The following is a 15,000-nucleotide window of genomic DNA, read 5'->3' on the forward strand; positions in this document are numbered from 1 at the left end:
TCAGAAATATCTATCCCAGATTCCTTTTCCCATTTTGCTTTAATGTATGCTGTTGTAAGCGTTTATATATGGCTGATATCACCCCTTTACTGCAATTTGACTTATATGCTCTTTTAAACAGTTCTATGAGACTGGAGTTTGCCTCTGTTACCTTTTTAACATTTTCGTTGACAAAATGCCGCAACTGTAAGTATCTAAAGAAGTCCTGTTTCTCTAGCAGATACTTTTCTTGAATCATTTCAAAACTAAACAGTATGTTTCCATTCATAATATTGCATAAAGCTGTTATTCCGTTATCTCTCAATGTTTTGAATCTGGTGTCCATTATATTTGGTGTGAAGTCTGAGTCATATCCACACCATTTAAGGGACAGTAGATCTCCTTCTAGTTTATATTCTCTAATGATATTTTTCCACACCTTAAGGGTCAATTTGACCCATGGATTATCAGAACTGTTTATGTAGTGTTGCAGTTTAGAGTCAGCTATGATTGCTTGTATTGGAATGGGAAATATTTTTTCTTCAATGTCTTTCCACTGTGCATTATATGATTGCACCAGCATATTATAGCTCTTGTCTGGGCAGCATAGTAGTATTCCTTGAGGGATGGCAGACCCCATCCTCCCTTCTCCTTTACTAACTGCAGTGTTTTGAGACAAACCCTTGGTCTCTTGCCTTGCCACAAGTATCTAAACAACATTTTGTCCCATTCATTAAGCTGGCCCTGAGTAAGTTCTATTGGTAGGGTTTGAAATAGATATAACAATCTGGGTAATATGTTCATTTTAATAGATTGTATTCTTGAGCTGAAACTAAAGAAAGGTACGAGGTTCTATCTTGTGATATCTTCTTTGATTTTTTTGTGTATAGGTGAGTAGTTATATTCTGATAGTTTTGACAGATCTTTTGGAATAGTTATGCCTAGGTACTTAAAGGATTTTGCTTGCCATGACCATGGGTATTTGCTCTCCATTTCTGATGTTGGATTATAGTTATACGCTAGCACTTGGGTTTTACCCACATTAACCTTATATCCTGATAATTGCCCATATTTCTCAAGTGCCAGCATCAGCTGGGGCAAAGAGTGTGTTGGCTGGCTAAGATAAACTAGTACATCATCTGCGTAGCATGCTAGCTTATGCTCTCTTTCCGCAAGTTGAATGCCTCTTATTTCTCTGTTTTGTCTTATATATTGGGCTAGTGGTTCAAGGAAAAGTGCAAATAATATTGGTGACCATGCACAGCCCTGTCTTGTACCTCTTTCCAGGGTAAACCTATTTGATAAATAACCATTGACCTTGACCCTTGCCGTAGGGTTATTGTATAATGATTGTATGGTTTTAATAATCCTGGCATGGAAACCAAATCTATGAAGAGTTCTGTAAAGAAAATCCCAATTGACGGAATCAAAAGCCTTCTCAGCATCTATACTAATTACTATTGCTTCCATTTTGTTCTTTGCTATATGATTCATAATATGTAACGTCCTTCGTATATTGTCTTGTGTTTGACGTTGGTGTATGAAACCTGTCTGATCGTTGTGGATCAATTTAGTCATAAACTTTTCAAGTCTTCTGGCCATAATAGAAGTGAACATCTTATAATCTATATTTAAAACAGATATTGGTCTGTATGACGCACACTCCGTTTTATTCTTGCCTTCCTTTGGAATGGCAGAAATAATGGCCTCCTTCCAACTAGGAGGTGTTTGTGCCTTTTCCAGGACCCAGTTTAGTGTAGGAAGTATGATTCATTTTTTATCATTTTTAAACTCCTTGTACCACTCAGCTGTATAACCATCGGAACCTGGAGCCGTACCTGCTTTAAGTCTGCTAATTGCCGCTTGCAGTTCATTTTCTGTTATCACAACGATTAGCTCTTGGTTTTGCTCTTCATTAAGAGTGGGTAATTTCAGGGTGTTCAAGAAAGTATCAATCTGGGCTATGCCTCCTCCTGGGACTCTTGTATGCAATTTTTTGTAAAATGCTTCAAATGCTTCATGAATCTCACTTAGTTTGTTTTTGATCTCCTTTGTTCTAGGGTGTCGTATTTTATGAACTGTATTTTCAGCTAGGTTTTTCTTCAGTTTCCATGCCAGTATTTTCATTGATTTTGGGCCACTTTCATAATGTCTCTGTTTCAGATACATGACGTTTCTTTTAATGTCTTGTGTGGTTAAACTTCTAATTTCATTTCAGATTTTCTCAATTTCCTGAAATGTATTTCCATCTGAACTGGTCTTATGTTTTGATTCTAAATTCTTCAATTTTTGTTGTAGCTCCTCTAGAGCCTTTTTTCTTTGTCTTTTCTTATGTGAGGCTATTGCTATAATTTTTCCCCTTAAAACAGCTTTCATAGTATCCCACAATATAAGAGGTGAGACCTCATCATTATCATTAAATTCTAGGAAGACACTCATTTCTTTTCTAATATCTTGTTTGAAACAAGGATCATTGAGTAGGCCAGAGTTTAGTTTCCATAAAGTATTTCGGGGTGGTAGGTCAAGGTCAACAGTTAGATAAATAGGTGCATGGTCACTCAAATCAATCGTCCCAATATCACATGTATGTATTTTATCTCTATCCCTCCCAAATGTTATAAAATAATCTATTCTTGTGTAAATGGAATGAGGAGCGGAGTAGTGGGTGTAATCTCTTCTTTGTGGGAATAGTTCTCTCCATATATCAATAAGTCCCACATCCTTGAAAAGTGTGTTGACTTTTCTATATAGAGATTTTGTTTCATATGTTTTCCCACTTGAAGAATCAAGTTGTGGTTGTAGATGGATATTAAGATCCCCCCCACATATTAGTAGGCCTTCTGCTTTTGTTATTATGATATCAATTATCTTTTGAAAAAATCCCATATCACTTCCCGGAGGTGCATAGATATTGAGTAAAGTTATTATATTTCCATCTATATTTCCCTTAACTAAAACATACCTACCCTCCTTATCTCTGATTTCAGATATTTTTTCAAAATTGACCTGTTTAGAAATAAGAATGGCTACGCCTCTCCTATGTCCTAGCTTATATGATGAGAAAAACAAGTTAGTAAAGCCCATTCTCTTCAGTTTTTCGTGCTCCTTATCATTTAAGTGGGTTTCTTGTAAATATACCACATGTCAATCAATCAATTCAATTTTATATAGCGCTTCTCTATATACCCGAAGTCGCTTCACAGAGTCCAGAGTCCAGTAGTCGTACACACACAGTCATACCGGTGGTGGTAAGCTACCTCAGTAGCCACAGCTGCCCTGGGGCAGACTGACAGAAGCGTGGCTGCCAATCAGCGCCAACGGCCCCTCCGACCACCACCAACATTCATTCATATTCACGCAATGCAATGCATGTCTTTATGATGGTGGGGGAAACCGGAGTACCCGGAGTAAACCCACGCAGGCACGGGGAGAACATGCAAACTCCACACAGAAAGGACCTGGAACGACCTGGAAGGACCGGGATGCGAACCCAGGGCCTTCTTGCTGTGAGGCGACAGTGCTAACCACTGAGCCACCGTGCTGCCCACATGTGCCCTCTCTTTCTTCATTTTAGTTAGAATTTTAGAGCGTTTGATTGGATTTAACAGCCCGTTAACAGTGTAAGAAATTATTTTAACCTTGTCACTAGCCATAGATTAAGTCTATGCATCTTTATGCTTAAACACATTTCAAATGATTTACTCCCTGAAAAAAAAACAATCAAGAACATTTTCACACAATAAAACAAAAAACACAATAACATAGATTCCAAGGCTGAGGTCCTGAAATGACCCTTAACTAAGCTAGAAGGAACGTCTAGCTTGGGAGGAAAGCCTCTCCTTTTCATAGGTTGAGGGCCTCCACTGAAATTTCCCAAAAGGGAGAAAAAAAAATCTTTGTCCATCAGTGCAAAGGCTAACTTAAGGTCTGATCCCTTCATTATACTTTATATTTTTACATTTGTCAGGGAAGGGAATATACTTGTGTTTAGATAGTGATTTATTTATTTTTAATTGGTACAGTTACCACCGATTCACAACATCTTCCGTCCATTCACGGGTCCTCCGGCTCTTGTTATGTGTCCACCCGTCACCGTCCTCGGGCTTCCACTCTCTCCCATTGTTACGACCCTGTGGGTCTGCCTATGTATTTTTGCCGGTGCTTCTGTTTTGTCTTGTGTGTCTTGCAGGTGGGTTGGTGCGTAGTTGATTGGGGCTCTAATCCCATTGGGCCTATAGAAGTCCCGGCCCTTTAAAAGCGTCCGGGATTCCATCATATGGGGGCTTGTTTTTGGATCGTGCTTTTCTGTTGTCTGCCACCACTCGTTGCCGCTAGGCCCAGCCTCGGGCCTTGCCCGCGCCATTAACATCATGTGTGCTACTCACCGGAGTGAGAGACCGGGAGAGAGTGCCAGGCTGTTGAGGCCTGTTCGCGAAGCCTTGTGTTTTTTGCTTGTTACGTTATTTTTGAGCCTTAGTTAATTATTTTATTCTTTGTCCAATAAATTCACGGTTATTTTTATTCCGTTGTCTGCCCGTGTTTTAAAATATTTGTCATGTCCTAAAGCCCTAGACAGGGACGTGACAAAATGGGGGCTCGTTCATTTGTTTTGGACTCATCTCATAGCCTAGGTTTTTCGTTTTGCCTGTTGATCCTCAATCTCGTTGTTGTGATGTCCGTTGCATATTTATTTCTCCGTAATGCTTTTTGTTTGGAAGCACGCTAATGGCCAAGAGCTCTGGTAAGTTAGTGTTTTGATTGTTTCTTTGATTTGGTGGTGGGTTATTGGAAGCAACTCCGGGGGGAGGTTTCGGCCTCTAACTGGTAAGCTTTTGAAGATATGTGAGGTTTACGTTAGTTTAGTTTGGGTAGGTAAGTAGGAACCAGAGTCTCGCCCAGTCTGGGTTGGTTGCTTGCGTTGTGTTACTTCCGAGTTTGTTTGTTGTGAGCACTCGTAAATTGGCAGACAAAGTGGTGAAGATTTATTTATTTTTTGTTCCCTGGTGCGCATCTTGGTGGCTGCGCTATTCGCTGCCTTTTGTCGGTTATACAAAGGACAATTATTTTTTTCGTAGCATTAGGTGGCAAATGCTTGAAGTTTCGTAGCTTCTACATTTTTCCCTCTGGTTTTGACTGCTTTTCTGAGCATTCATTTTTTTGGGGTGGGGTAGAAGAGCAGGGAAGACGTCAGATTGTGGATTATCTGTGGATACAATTTGACCGTTTTGACAGCCCTCAGTGAATCGCCAAACGGCGATTCAGCAGGATTACCGAGCAACTGAGTGGTTACCAGCAGCTCACAAATGAAAAGGAGACAGGTGAAGTGCCTCGAGAAGTACCTGACGCCCCCCGCCATACAGTGGACAATGCAGCTCATTTCACCTATAAAGAGGATGGATGCTATCCCAAACCTCCTTCGTACAACGTTGCTACATCATTGCCCTCATATGACGAAGCTGAGATGACCAAAGCTGAAGCAGCGGTGCCTCTTGTCCCTGAGAGGGAGGAAGAGTTTAAAAGTTGCGTTCCAGATACTGTCGCAAGCCTCCCACCGCACAGCAGAGTTTGAGGAATTCCCCGTCTGATAAGTCTCCGCCGAGGCGTGATTCGCGTGAGTGTTGTGATTGCCATGAGTTCGTCATCTTGTTGCCGCATCTCCTTCCTGGTAAAAGAAAACTTCGGAAGATGTTCTGTGGTTTTCGGGCAACACACTCAGTCTGAGGTAAAAGCAGAAAGCCCGAACGAAATAACGGTTGTCTGAAGAAAGAACAAACAATCGGGACGGAACGACTGTTTTGTCTGAACCGTTTAGATGATATGCTGTCCTTATGATATTGTCCTTATGGTGCTGTCCTTATGAAATTGTCCTTATGGTGCTGTCCTTATGAAATTGTCTTTATGGTGCTGTCCTTATGAAATTGTCCTTATGGTGCTGTCCTTATGAAATTGTCCTTATGGTGCTGTCCTTATGATATTGTCCTTATGATACTGTCCTTATGGTCCTGTGATGTGCTTATGATGTTCTTATGGTCCTGTGATGTGCTTATGATGTTCTTATGGTCCTGTGATGTGCTTATGATACTGTCCTTATGGTCCTGTGATGTGCTTATGATACTGTCCTTATGGTCCTGTGATGTGCTTATGATTCTGTCCTTATGGTCCTGTGATGTGCTTATGATTCTGTCCTTATGGTCCTGTGATGTGACACCCATGCAGTGCGAGACAGCTGCGCGGCGAAATCCTCCTTCGGTTCAGCCCTGAACACGTTGATGGGAAGTCCTCTGTTCTTCATATCTGTCGTCACTTCCTCTGCTGATTGGTAGAGCTGTGTCCCATTCTGGTAGTGCACTCGCAGTTTGGCTGGGAATGGAGTCTGGAAGCGAATACCGTTGTGTTTCAAAACTCGTTTTGCCTCGGAGTATTCCTTGCGCTTCTGTAGAACTGCTGGGGGATAATCCTGGTCAAAAAAGATCTGCCTCTTATTGTTCATAAGCACTTTTTTCTTCCCCCATGCTTTCCGTAGGATTTCTTCTTTAGTCTTGTATCTCAAGAATCGAATCACTATTGACCGTGGCTTGTCTTCCCCAGTAGGTTTAGGAACAAGTGCCCTGTGTGCTCTCTCGATATCAATTGCCGTTGCTTCGGGTATTTCCAGTTTATCATGCAGGAGCTTTTCCACAAACTCCACCATTGATGTCCCCTCTGCGTCTTCTGGTACATTGAACATTCTGATATTTTTCCGTCTGGATCTACCTTCTAGGTCTAGCAGTTTATTCTCGAGCTGGGTCACTTTTTTTTATCAGTTTTGTTACCACTTGTTCCATATTCTGGATGCGGTCTTCTACCTCACCAACGCGATTCTCCACTTCCTCAACTTTTTGGTCAACTTTAGTGAGTTCAGATTTGATGTCGTTCAGTTGTTTATTCATATCTTGACGAAAATCCCGAATCTCCTCTAATACTTTAGCCAGGCTAGCTGCTGTGCCTTGGTTTGAGCTAGCATCTCCATGAGGTGAGCTAGAATTTACTCGGCCAACTTACTCGGTTTGCTGTTCAGTACCTTTTTTTCCTTGTTCTTGATTTCGGCCCCGACATTTTGACCGTGTTTAAGTAAAAAATAATATTATTTGAGTATTTTTGGGGCGAAATATATTGATTTTTGGAGGAGCTGTGTTCTTAAGCAGCCATTCGCTGTGCTGACGTCACCGGAACCTCCCTGACACTGGTTTTCATTTCACATACGGACGTTCAGCGTTTTTTTTTTTGCGCTCATACAGACCGTGAGAGTTTTTTTTTATACAACGGTCCAACGGACGGAGTTCAGTTTGCCACGCAGATTAGAACGTGCTTTGAAACGTAAGAACTTTAAAGAGAAAAACTATTTGTAACATGTGCGCACACACACACGCGCACACACACTCAAGCACACACACGCGCACACACACAGGTGCACATACACATATGCACACACACACATGCGCACACACACACAGGTGCACCCACACACATGCATGCGCACACATGTGTGTACGCGCACACACACACACACACACACACTCACACACACACACACACACCATGGCACTCACTGTGGGGCACTGGGCTAGTTTGTCAGCTGCAACCATCTGGACGTTAAGATGTTTGGCTTGGGACTTTCCACGAGACTTAATCAGCCTCGTCAGAACCTAAAAACACACACACACACACAGGCATTCACACATCAATACCCATGCACGCAAACACAAACACACACGCACACACACACAGGCATTCACACATCAATACCCATGCACGGTACAAGTCAGTTCATCCGACTCAGATCCAGTGTGCGAGTGTGTGTGGGCATCTGCTTCTGTGTGTGTGTGTGTGTGTGTGTGTGTGTGTACCTTTGGAGAGGAGATTATGACGTAAACTATGATAGGTGTGTGTGTGTGTGTGTGTGTGTGTGTGAGTGTGTGTGGTTACCTTTGGAGAGGAGATTGTGACGTAAACTATGATAGGTGTGTGTGTGTGTGTGTGTGTGTACCTTTGGAGAGGAGATTATGACGTAAACTATGATAGGTGTGAGTGTGTGTGTGTGTGTGTGTGTGTATGTACCTTTGGAGAGGAGATTATGACGTAAACTATGATAGGTGTGTGTGTGTGTGTGTGTGTGTGTGTGTGTGTGTGTGTGTGTGTGTGTGTGTGTGTGTGTGTACCTTTGGAGAGGAGATCTTGACGTAAACTATGATAGGTGTGTGTGTGTGTGTGTGTGTGTGTGTGTGTGTACCTTTGGAGAGGAGATCTTGACGTACACTATGATAGGTGTGTGTGTGTGTGTGTTTGTATGAGTATGTGTATGTGTGTGTGTGTGTGTACCTTTGGAGAGGAGATCTTGACGTACACTATGATAGGTGGTTGTGTGTGTGTGTGTGTGCGTGTGTGTGTGTGTGTGTGTGTGTGTGTGTGTGTGTGTGTGTGTGTGTGTGTGTGTGTGTACCTTTGGAGAGGAGATCTTGACGTACACTAGGATGGGGGCCAGTGAGGTCTTCCCTAGTTGAGTTGGGTGGTTTATGGTGTCAGCATCAAGAACCACCAGCTGCAGGGTCCTCGCCAGCTCAAAGATGCGCTCTACCTCGCTCTGCACCTCAGCTACCACACACACACACACACACACACACACACACACACACACACATACACACACACACACACACACACACACACACACATACTGTAGTATAACCGCGCTTTTCTACCCAAACTGTACTTATTTCAAAACTAACAAAAGTACTTATTTCCAGTGTTATGCTGGTGGAATAGCATGCTAACATTGATTTACCCAGATTAGAGTGTGTGTTTGAGCATTCTATAATAGCATGCTGATTTACCCAGTTTAGAGCGTGTGTTTGAGCGTTCTTTAATAATCAATTCAATTCAATTTTATTTATATAGCGCCATAACAATACAATTGTCTCTAGGCGCTTTACAGAGCCCAGAGCCTGAAACCCCCTTAGTGCAAGCACAATGGCAACACGGGCAAGAAAAAACTCCCTGTTAGTCAGGAAGGAACCTTAAGCAGAACCACTTACCCAGATTAGAGCGTGTGGTTGAGCGTTCTATGATGGCTTGTTTGCTAGGGTTGTTCAGAACTGAACGCTTTGCAAGAGAGATATCTGCAGTCACACGAGTGATTGAGATCCTGACCACACATAGAGAGAGAGAGAGATAGAGAATAAGACAGAGAGGGGGGGGGGGGGGGGGGGGAGAGAGAGGGAAAGAGAGGGAGAGAGAGAATGAGAGAATGAGACAATACAATACAGACAATCGGATGAATATACTGCAAGTTTGGCTAGAAAACAGAGCCCACCCTGCCTCACACACACGCACACACTACAAACACACAACACACACATACACACACACAACACACACACACACTACAAACACACAACACACACATACACACACACAACACACACACACACACACACACACACACACACACACACACACACACATACACACACACACACACACACACACAACACACACACATACACACACATACACATACACATGCCAATACTTACCGTCCTTCAAATCTGTGTTTTAAAAAGTCAAAAAGGGCTTTCTGCATCATGTCCGTTACCTTCAAAACAAGAAAACACTTCCTAGTAATGCATATACACACTTATCTATGATGCACACACACACACACACACTCAGGCCCATATACACACTTATCTATGATGCACACACACACACACACACACACACACACACACACACAGCCCCATATACACACTTACACACACACAGCCCCATATACACACTTACACACACACACACACAGGCCCATATACACACTTATCTATGATGCGCACACACATACACACACACACAGCCCCATATACACACGTATCTATGATGCACACACACACACACACACACACAGCCCCATATACACACTTATCTATGATGCACACACACACACTCACACACACACAGCCCCATATACACACTTATCTATGATGCACACACACACACATACACACAGCCCCATATACACAGTTGTGTGTGTGTGTGTTTGAGGTATGTCTGTGTGTGTGTTTGAGGTGTGTGTGTGTGTGTGTGTGTGTGTGTGTGTGTGTGTTTGAGGTGTGTGTGTGTTTGAGGTGTGTGTGTGTGTGTGTGTGTGTTTGAGGTGTGTGAGTGTTTGAGGTATTTGTGTGTGTTTGAAGTGTGTGTGTGTTTGAGGTGTGTGTGTGTGTTTGTTTGAGGTGTGTGTGTGTGTTTGAGGTGTTTGTTTTACCTCGTAGCCTTTGAGCGACGGCCCCACCAGCACCACCGGTCTCATGGAAGGAACAACATCATAAGGAGGAATGTGCTCTGACTGTCAACACACACACACACACACACACACACACACACACACACACACACACACACACACACACACACAAATGCAAAACAACAAGCACACACACACACACACACACACACACACACACCAATGCCAAACAGCAAGCACATACACACACACACACACACACACACACAAATGCAAAACAGCATGCACATACACACACACACACACACACACACAAATGCAACAGCAAGCACATACACACACATAGATGCAACAGCAAGCACACACACACACACACACACAAATGCAAAACAGCAAGCACATACACACACACACAAATGTAAGAGCAAGCACATACACACACACACACACACACACACAAATGCAACAGCAAGCACATACACACACACACACACACACACACACACACAAATGCAACAGCAAGCACATACACACACACACACACACACACATATGCAACAGCAAGCACACACACACATACACACACATATGCAAAACAGCAATCACATACACACACACACACACACACACACACACATATGCAACAGCAAGCACACACACACACACACACACACACACACACACACACACACACACACACACACATGTGCAAAACAGCAAGCACATATACACACACACACATATGCAACAGCAAGCACGTAACACACACACACACACACACACACACACACGCAAAACAGCAAGTACGTAATTCACACACAAAACAGCAAGCACATACACACCCACATGCAAACACACACGCAAAATAGCAAGCACGTAATACACACACACATACACACACACAAACACACACGCAAAATAGCAAGCACGTAATACACACACACATGCACACACACACACAAACACACACGCAAAACAGCAAGCACATATACACATTGACAGATACACACATGTAGACACACACACAGGAAAAATAAATTGGTTAGTTTAGCACAGAACTGAACATTTTATAAATAAATAAAAAGTGTATTTTGAGGGTGAAATTTAAATTGTGCACTTTATTCTCCATGTGAGGGTAGTTAGTAAACCGAAAACGTTTTGTAAATGGTTTTAAAGATGAATTTATAAATTAATCTTTGAAAAAAAAAATTTACCATCAAAATGTTATATGTGTCATATATGCCACAGGATATGTGCTGTTATATGTGCTGTTATATGTGTCATATATATATCAGGATATGTGCTGTTATATGTGTCATATATACCACATGATATGTGCTGTTATATGTGTTGTATATATCACAGGATATGTGCTGTTATATGTGTCATACTGTATATGCGATGGATATGTGTTGATGTTTTTGTCATGCATGTGGAGCACAGCACTCTGTGGCACATGAACAAACAAACAAACAAACAAACAAACAAACATTAGATGCTGCTGGTTCTTCTCTGTTACTGTGTCATCTGTGGAGTCTGCTCAGCCACCGTACCCTACCCCCCATCTTTGAGGTCGGAGGTCAAAGACACGTGGAGGACAGGGACCACACATTTAACACAGACAGAGATGTTCCGCACAGCACCCTAAACACACACACACACACACACAGCACCCAACCTGTTATTCACTGTTCAGCTTCTAGTTCAGTCTCCAGAAAGACACTAGAAGGATACAGACGCAAAAACACACACACACACACACACACACACACAGCACCCAAACAGGAAACAGGAAACAGACGCACATGCACACACATAGCCAAACACTCACAAAGCAAATTATCTTATTATATAAGACAATCCATGCCATGCACACACACACACACACACACACACACACACACACACTCTCAGAGACACAGCATAGGCTCAAGCAGCACTGCTGGGGGGGGGAGCAAGCAGACAGAACCACTTACCGACTTCTGCTTCTGCCTGGCTGGGAGTGGAGGGAAAGGAGAGGAAGAGGAGAGGAAGAAGAGAGGAGAGGGTGGAGAGGAGAGGGGGAGGGAAAGGGGGAACAGGGTGGAGAGGAGGGAGGAAGAGAGAGAACAGGGAGAGGAGAGGAAGAGAGAGAACAGGGTGGAGAGGAAGGAAAGGGGGAACAGGGAGGAGAAGAGGGAGAGAGAGAACAGGGAGAGGAGAGAAAGGGGAAACAGGGAGGAGAGGAGAAGAAGGAGGGAAGGGGGAACAGGGAGGAGAGGAGGGAGAGAGAGAGAACAGGGAGAGGAGAGGAAGAGAGAGAACAGGGTGGAGAGGAAGGAAAGGGGGAACAGGGAGGAGAAGAGGGAGAGAGAGAACAGGGAGAGGAGAGAAAGGGGAAACAGGGAGGAGAGGAGAAGAAGGAGGGAAGGGGGAACAGGGAGGAGAGGAGGGAGAGAGAGAGAACAGGGAGAGGAGAGGAAGAGAGAGAACAGGGTGGAGAGGAGAAGAAGGAGGGAAAGGGGGAACAGGGAGAGGAGAGGAAGAGAGAGAACAGGGTGGAGAGGAAGGAAAGGGGGAACAGGGAGGAGAGGAGAAGAAGGAGGGAAAGGGGGAACAGGGAGGAGAAGAAGAGGGAGGGAAGGAACAAGAGAGGAGAGGAAGAGAGAGAACAGGGAGGAGAAGAGGGAAAGGGGAACAAGGAGGAGAAGAGGGAGAGAGGGAGGGAAGGAACAAGAGAGGAGAAGAGGGAGGGAGGGAGGGAAGGAACAAGAGAGGAGAAGAGGGAGGGAGGGAAGGAACAAGAGAGTGTGTATAAGAGCAGGCATGCGCTGCACTTCAGTAGTGGAAGACCTGCAGACAAACCAGTGAGTGCGCAGCATGTTACAGCGTGTGTGTGTGTGTGTGTGTGTGTGTGTGTGTGTGTTTGAGAGCAGTGGTGTGTGTGTGTGTGTTTGAGAGCAGTGGCAACAGCAGCAGTTTTCGGCCATGTGGACGGTCGACTCGGCGCAAGAGCAAGCATCGCCATGGTTACCTTCTTAAAGAAGGGCATTCGTTTTTCTCTGGCTAAAAGGGGCGGGGCTGAGTTTGAATTGGCCTTCGGGGAGCGCTGGGGGGGCGGGGCATCAATCTCTTCTAACTCTAACTCTGTGACATCTATGTCCAGGGCTGCACACACACGCACACACACACACACACACACACACACACACACACACACACACACAGACACACACACACACACACACACACACACACACACACGCACACGCACACACATAACACAGGCACACAGTTATACCACATACACACACACACACACACGCACACACACACACACACACACACTCTCACACACACACACACACACACACACACACACACACACACACACACACACATACACACACACACACACACACACAGTTATACACAGAGCAACATTTCCACACATAAACATCACTATGGCATGAGGCAGGGTAGACACAGATCCATGGGTTTGCAGAGGACATTGGAATAACATTGGAATAACATTGGAATAACACTGGAATAACATTGGAATAACATTGGAACAACATATAATCAATCTGAGTGATATGTGATTGGAATAACCCATTATTAGTGCTGTCAAACGATTAAAATATTTAATCGCGATTAATCGCATTTATGTCATAGTTAACTCAAAATGAATCGCGATTAATCGCACATTTTTATCTATTCTAAATGTCCCTTCATTTATACATTTTTTCCATCATTTTATTTTTATTTGAATGCCCTTATCAACATGGAAAAGTTGATTGGCTTGCTTTATGCAAATGTTTTATTTTATTGAAAACCAACATGGCCAAACAGGGCGGTACAAAATAAAATTATAAAGTGCATATTTCAGGTAAACAAGGACTCAGCCTATAGTGCAGTTAAACCATGGCTTAATATTTTCTTTTCTTCTTTCAAGTTTGCTGGGAACATAGTAGTCAGGCCTCTTATTTCAGAAACATTGAACCGTAACAGTTAGGTTACCAATAAAAGGTAAGCCTACTACTTATTTGCTTTCAGCCAGCTGCCTGTTGACATTTTCAGACAACAGTGAAGCTTGCTTCTTTTGCACAACACAACTTTTAAAAGTAAACTTTCCATTCAGAAGCTTTTTATCATCCATTTCGCCGTATCGCGCTCACCATTCACTCAAACCGTAACGTTAGCCTACTACACAGTTTGTGAGGCCAGAAAGAACGTTAATCTAAAAAAAAAATGTTAATACATTAAAACGTTAATAACGCGTTTAACTGACAGCACTACCCATTATGAATCTGAACGATATGTGATCATTTGAAGATTAAAACACACACACACACACACACACACACACACACACACGTCACTCACCAGATGAAGGAGGGGTTGACACAAACACACAGACAGACACACACACACACACACACACACACACACACACACACACACACACACACACACACGTCACTCACCAGATGAAGGAGGGGTCGATTTTCTGGAGCTTGGAATGATGTCCCCTAAGCTAGAGGAGGAGTTGGCCATAGATCTGGAGACAGGGGATAGGGCTTTAGTGTGTGTGTGTGAGCGTGCGTGTCTGTGTGTGTTTGTTTGTGTGTGTGTGTGTGTGTGTGTGTGTGGGTGTGTGTGTGTGTGTGTGTGTGAGCGTGTCTGTGTGTGTTTGTGTGTGTGTGTGTGTGGGTGTGTATGTGTGTGTGTGTGTCTGTGGGTCTGTGGGTCTGTGTGTGTGTGTGTGT

General features: G+C 43.5%; 1 protein-coding gene across 3 annotated transcripts in view; it reads right to left on the reverse strand.

The window, feature by feature from the left end:
* Nucleotides 1-15,000, reverse strand: part of cacnb2a (calcium channel, voltage-dependent, beta 2a) — a 38,448-nt gene that overhangs the window by 10,028 nt on the left and 13,420 nt on the right. Inside the window, exons 5-11 of one of the 3 annotated variants that reach the window (XM_042704344.1) lie at nt 14,719-14,792; nt 12,229-12,248; nt 10,274-10,354; nt 9,552-9,610; nt 9,051-9,160; nt 8,459-8,610; nt 7,569-7,664 (exon numbers count right to left, since the gene is read on the reverse strand). In XM_042704344.1, coding sequence (XP_042560278.1) covers nt 7,569-7,664; nt 8,459-8,610; nt 9,051-9,160; nt 9,552-9,610; nt 10,274-10,354; nt 12,229-12,248; nt 14,719-14,792 — 592 coding nt within the window. Of the gene's footprint in view, nt 1-7,556; nt 7,665-8,458; nt 8,611-9,050; nt 9,161-9,551; nt 9,611-10,273; nt 10,355-12,228; nt 12,249-13,265; nt 13,400-14,718; nt 14,793-15,000 lie in introns of all 3 variants that reach the window. The other 2 variants (XM_042704341.1, XM_042704342.1) reach the window with 2 other exon arrangements.

This window comes from Clupea harengus, unplaced genomic scaffold (assembly GCF_900700415.2).
Source record: "Clupea harengus unplaced genomic scaffold, Ch_v2.0.2, whole genome shotgun sequence".
Lineage (NCBI taxonomy): Eukaryota > Metazoa > Chordata > Actinopteri > Clupeiformes > Clupeidae > Clupea > Clupea harengus.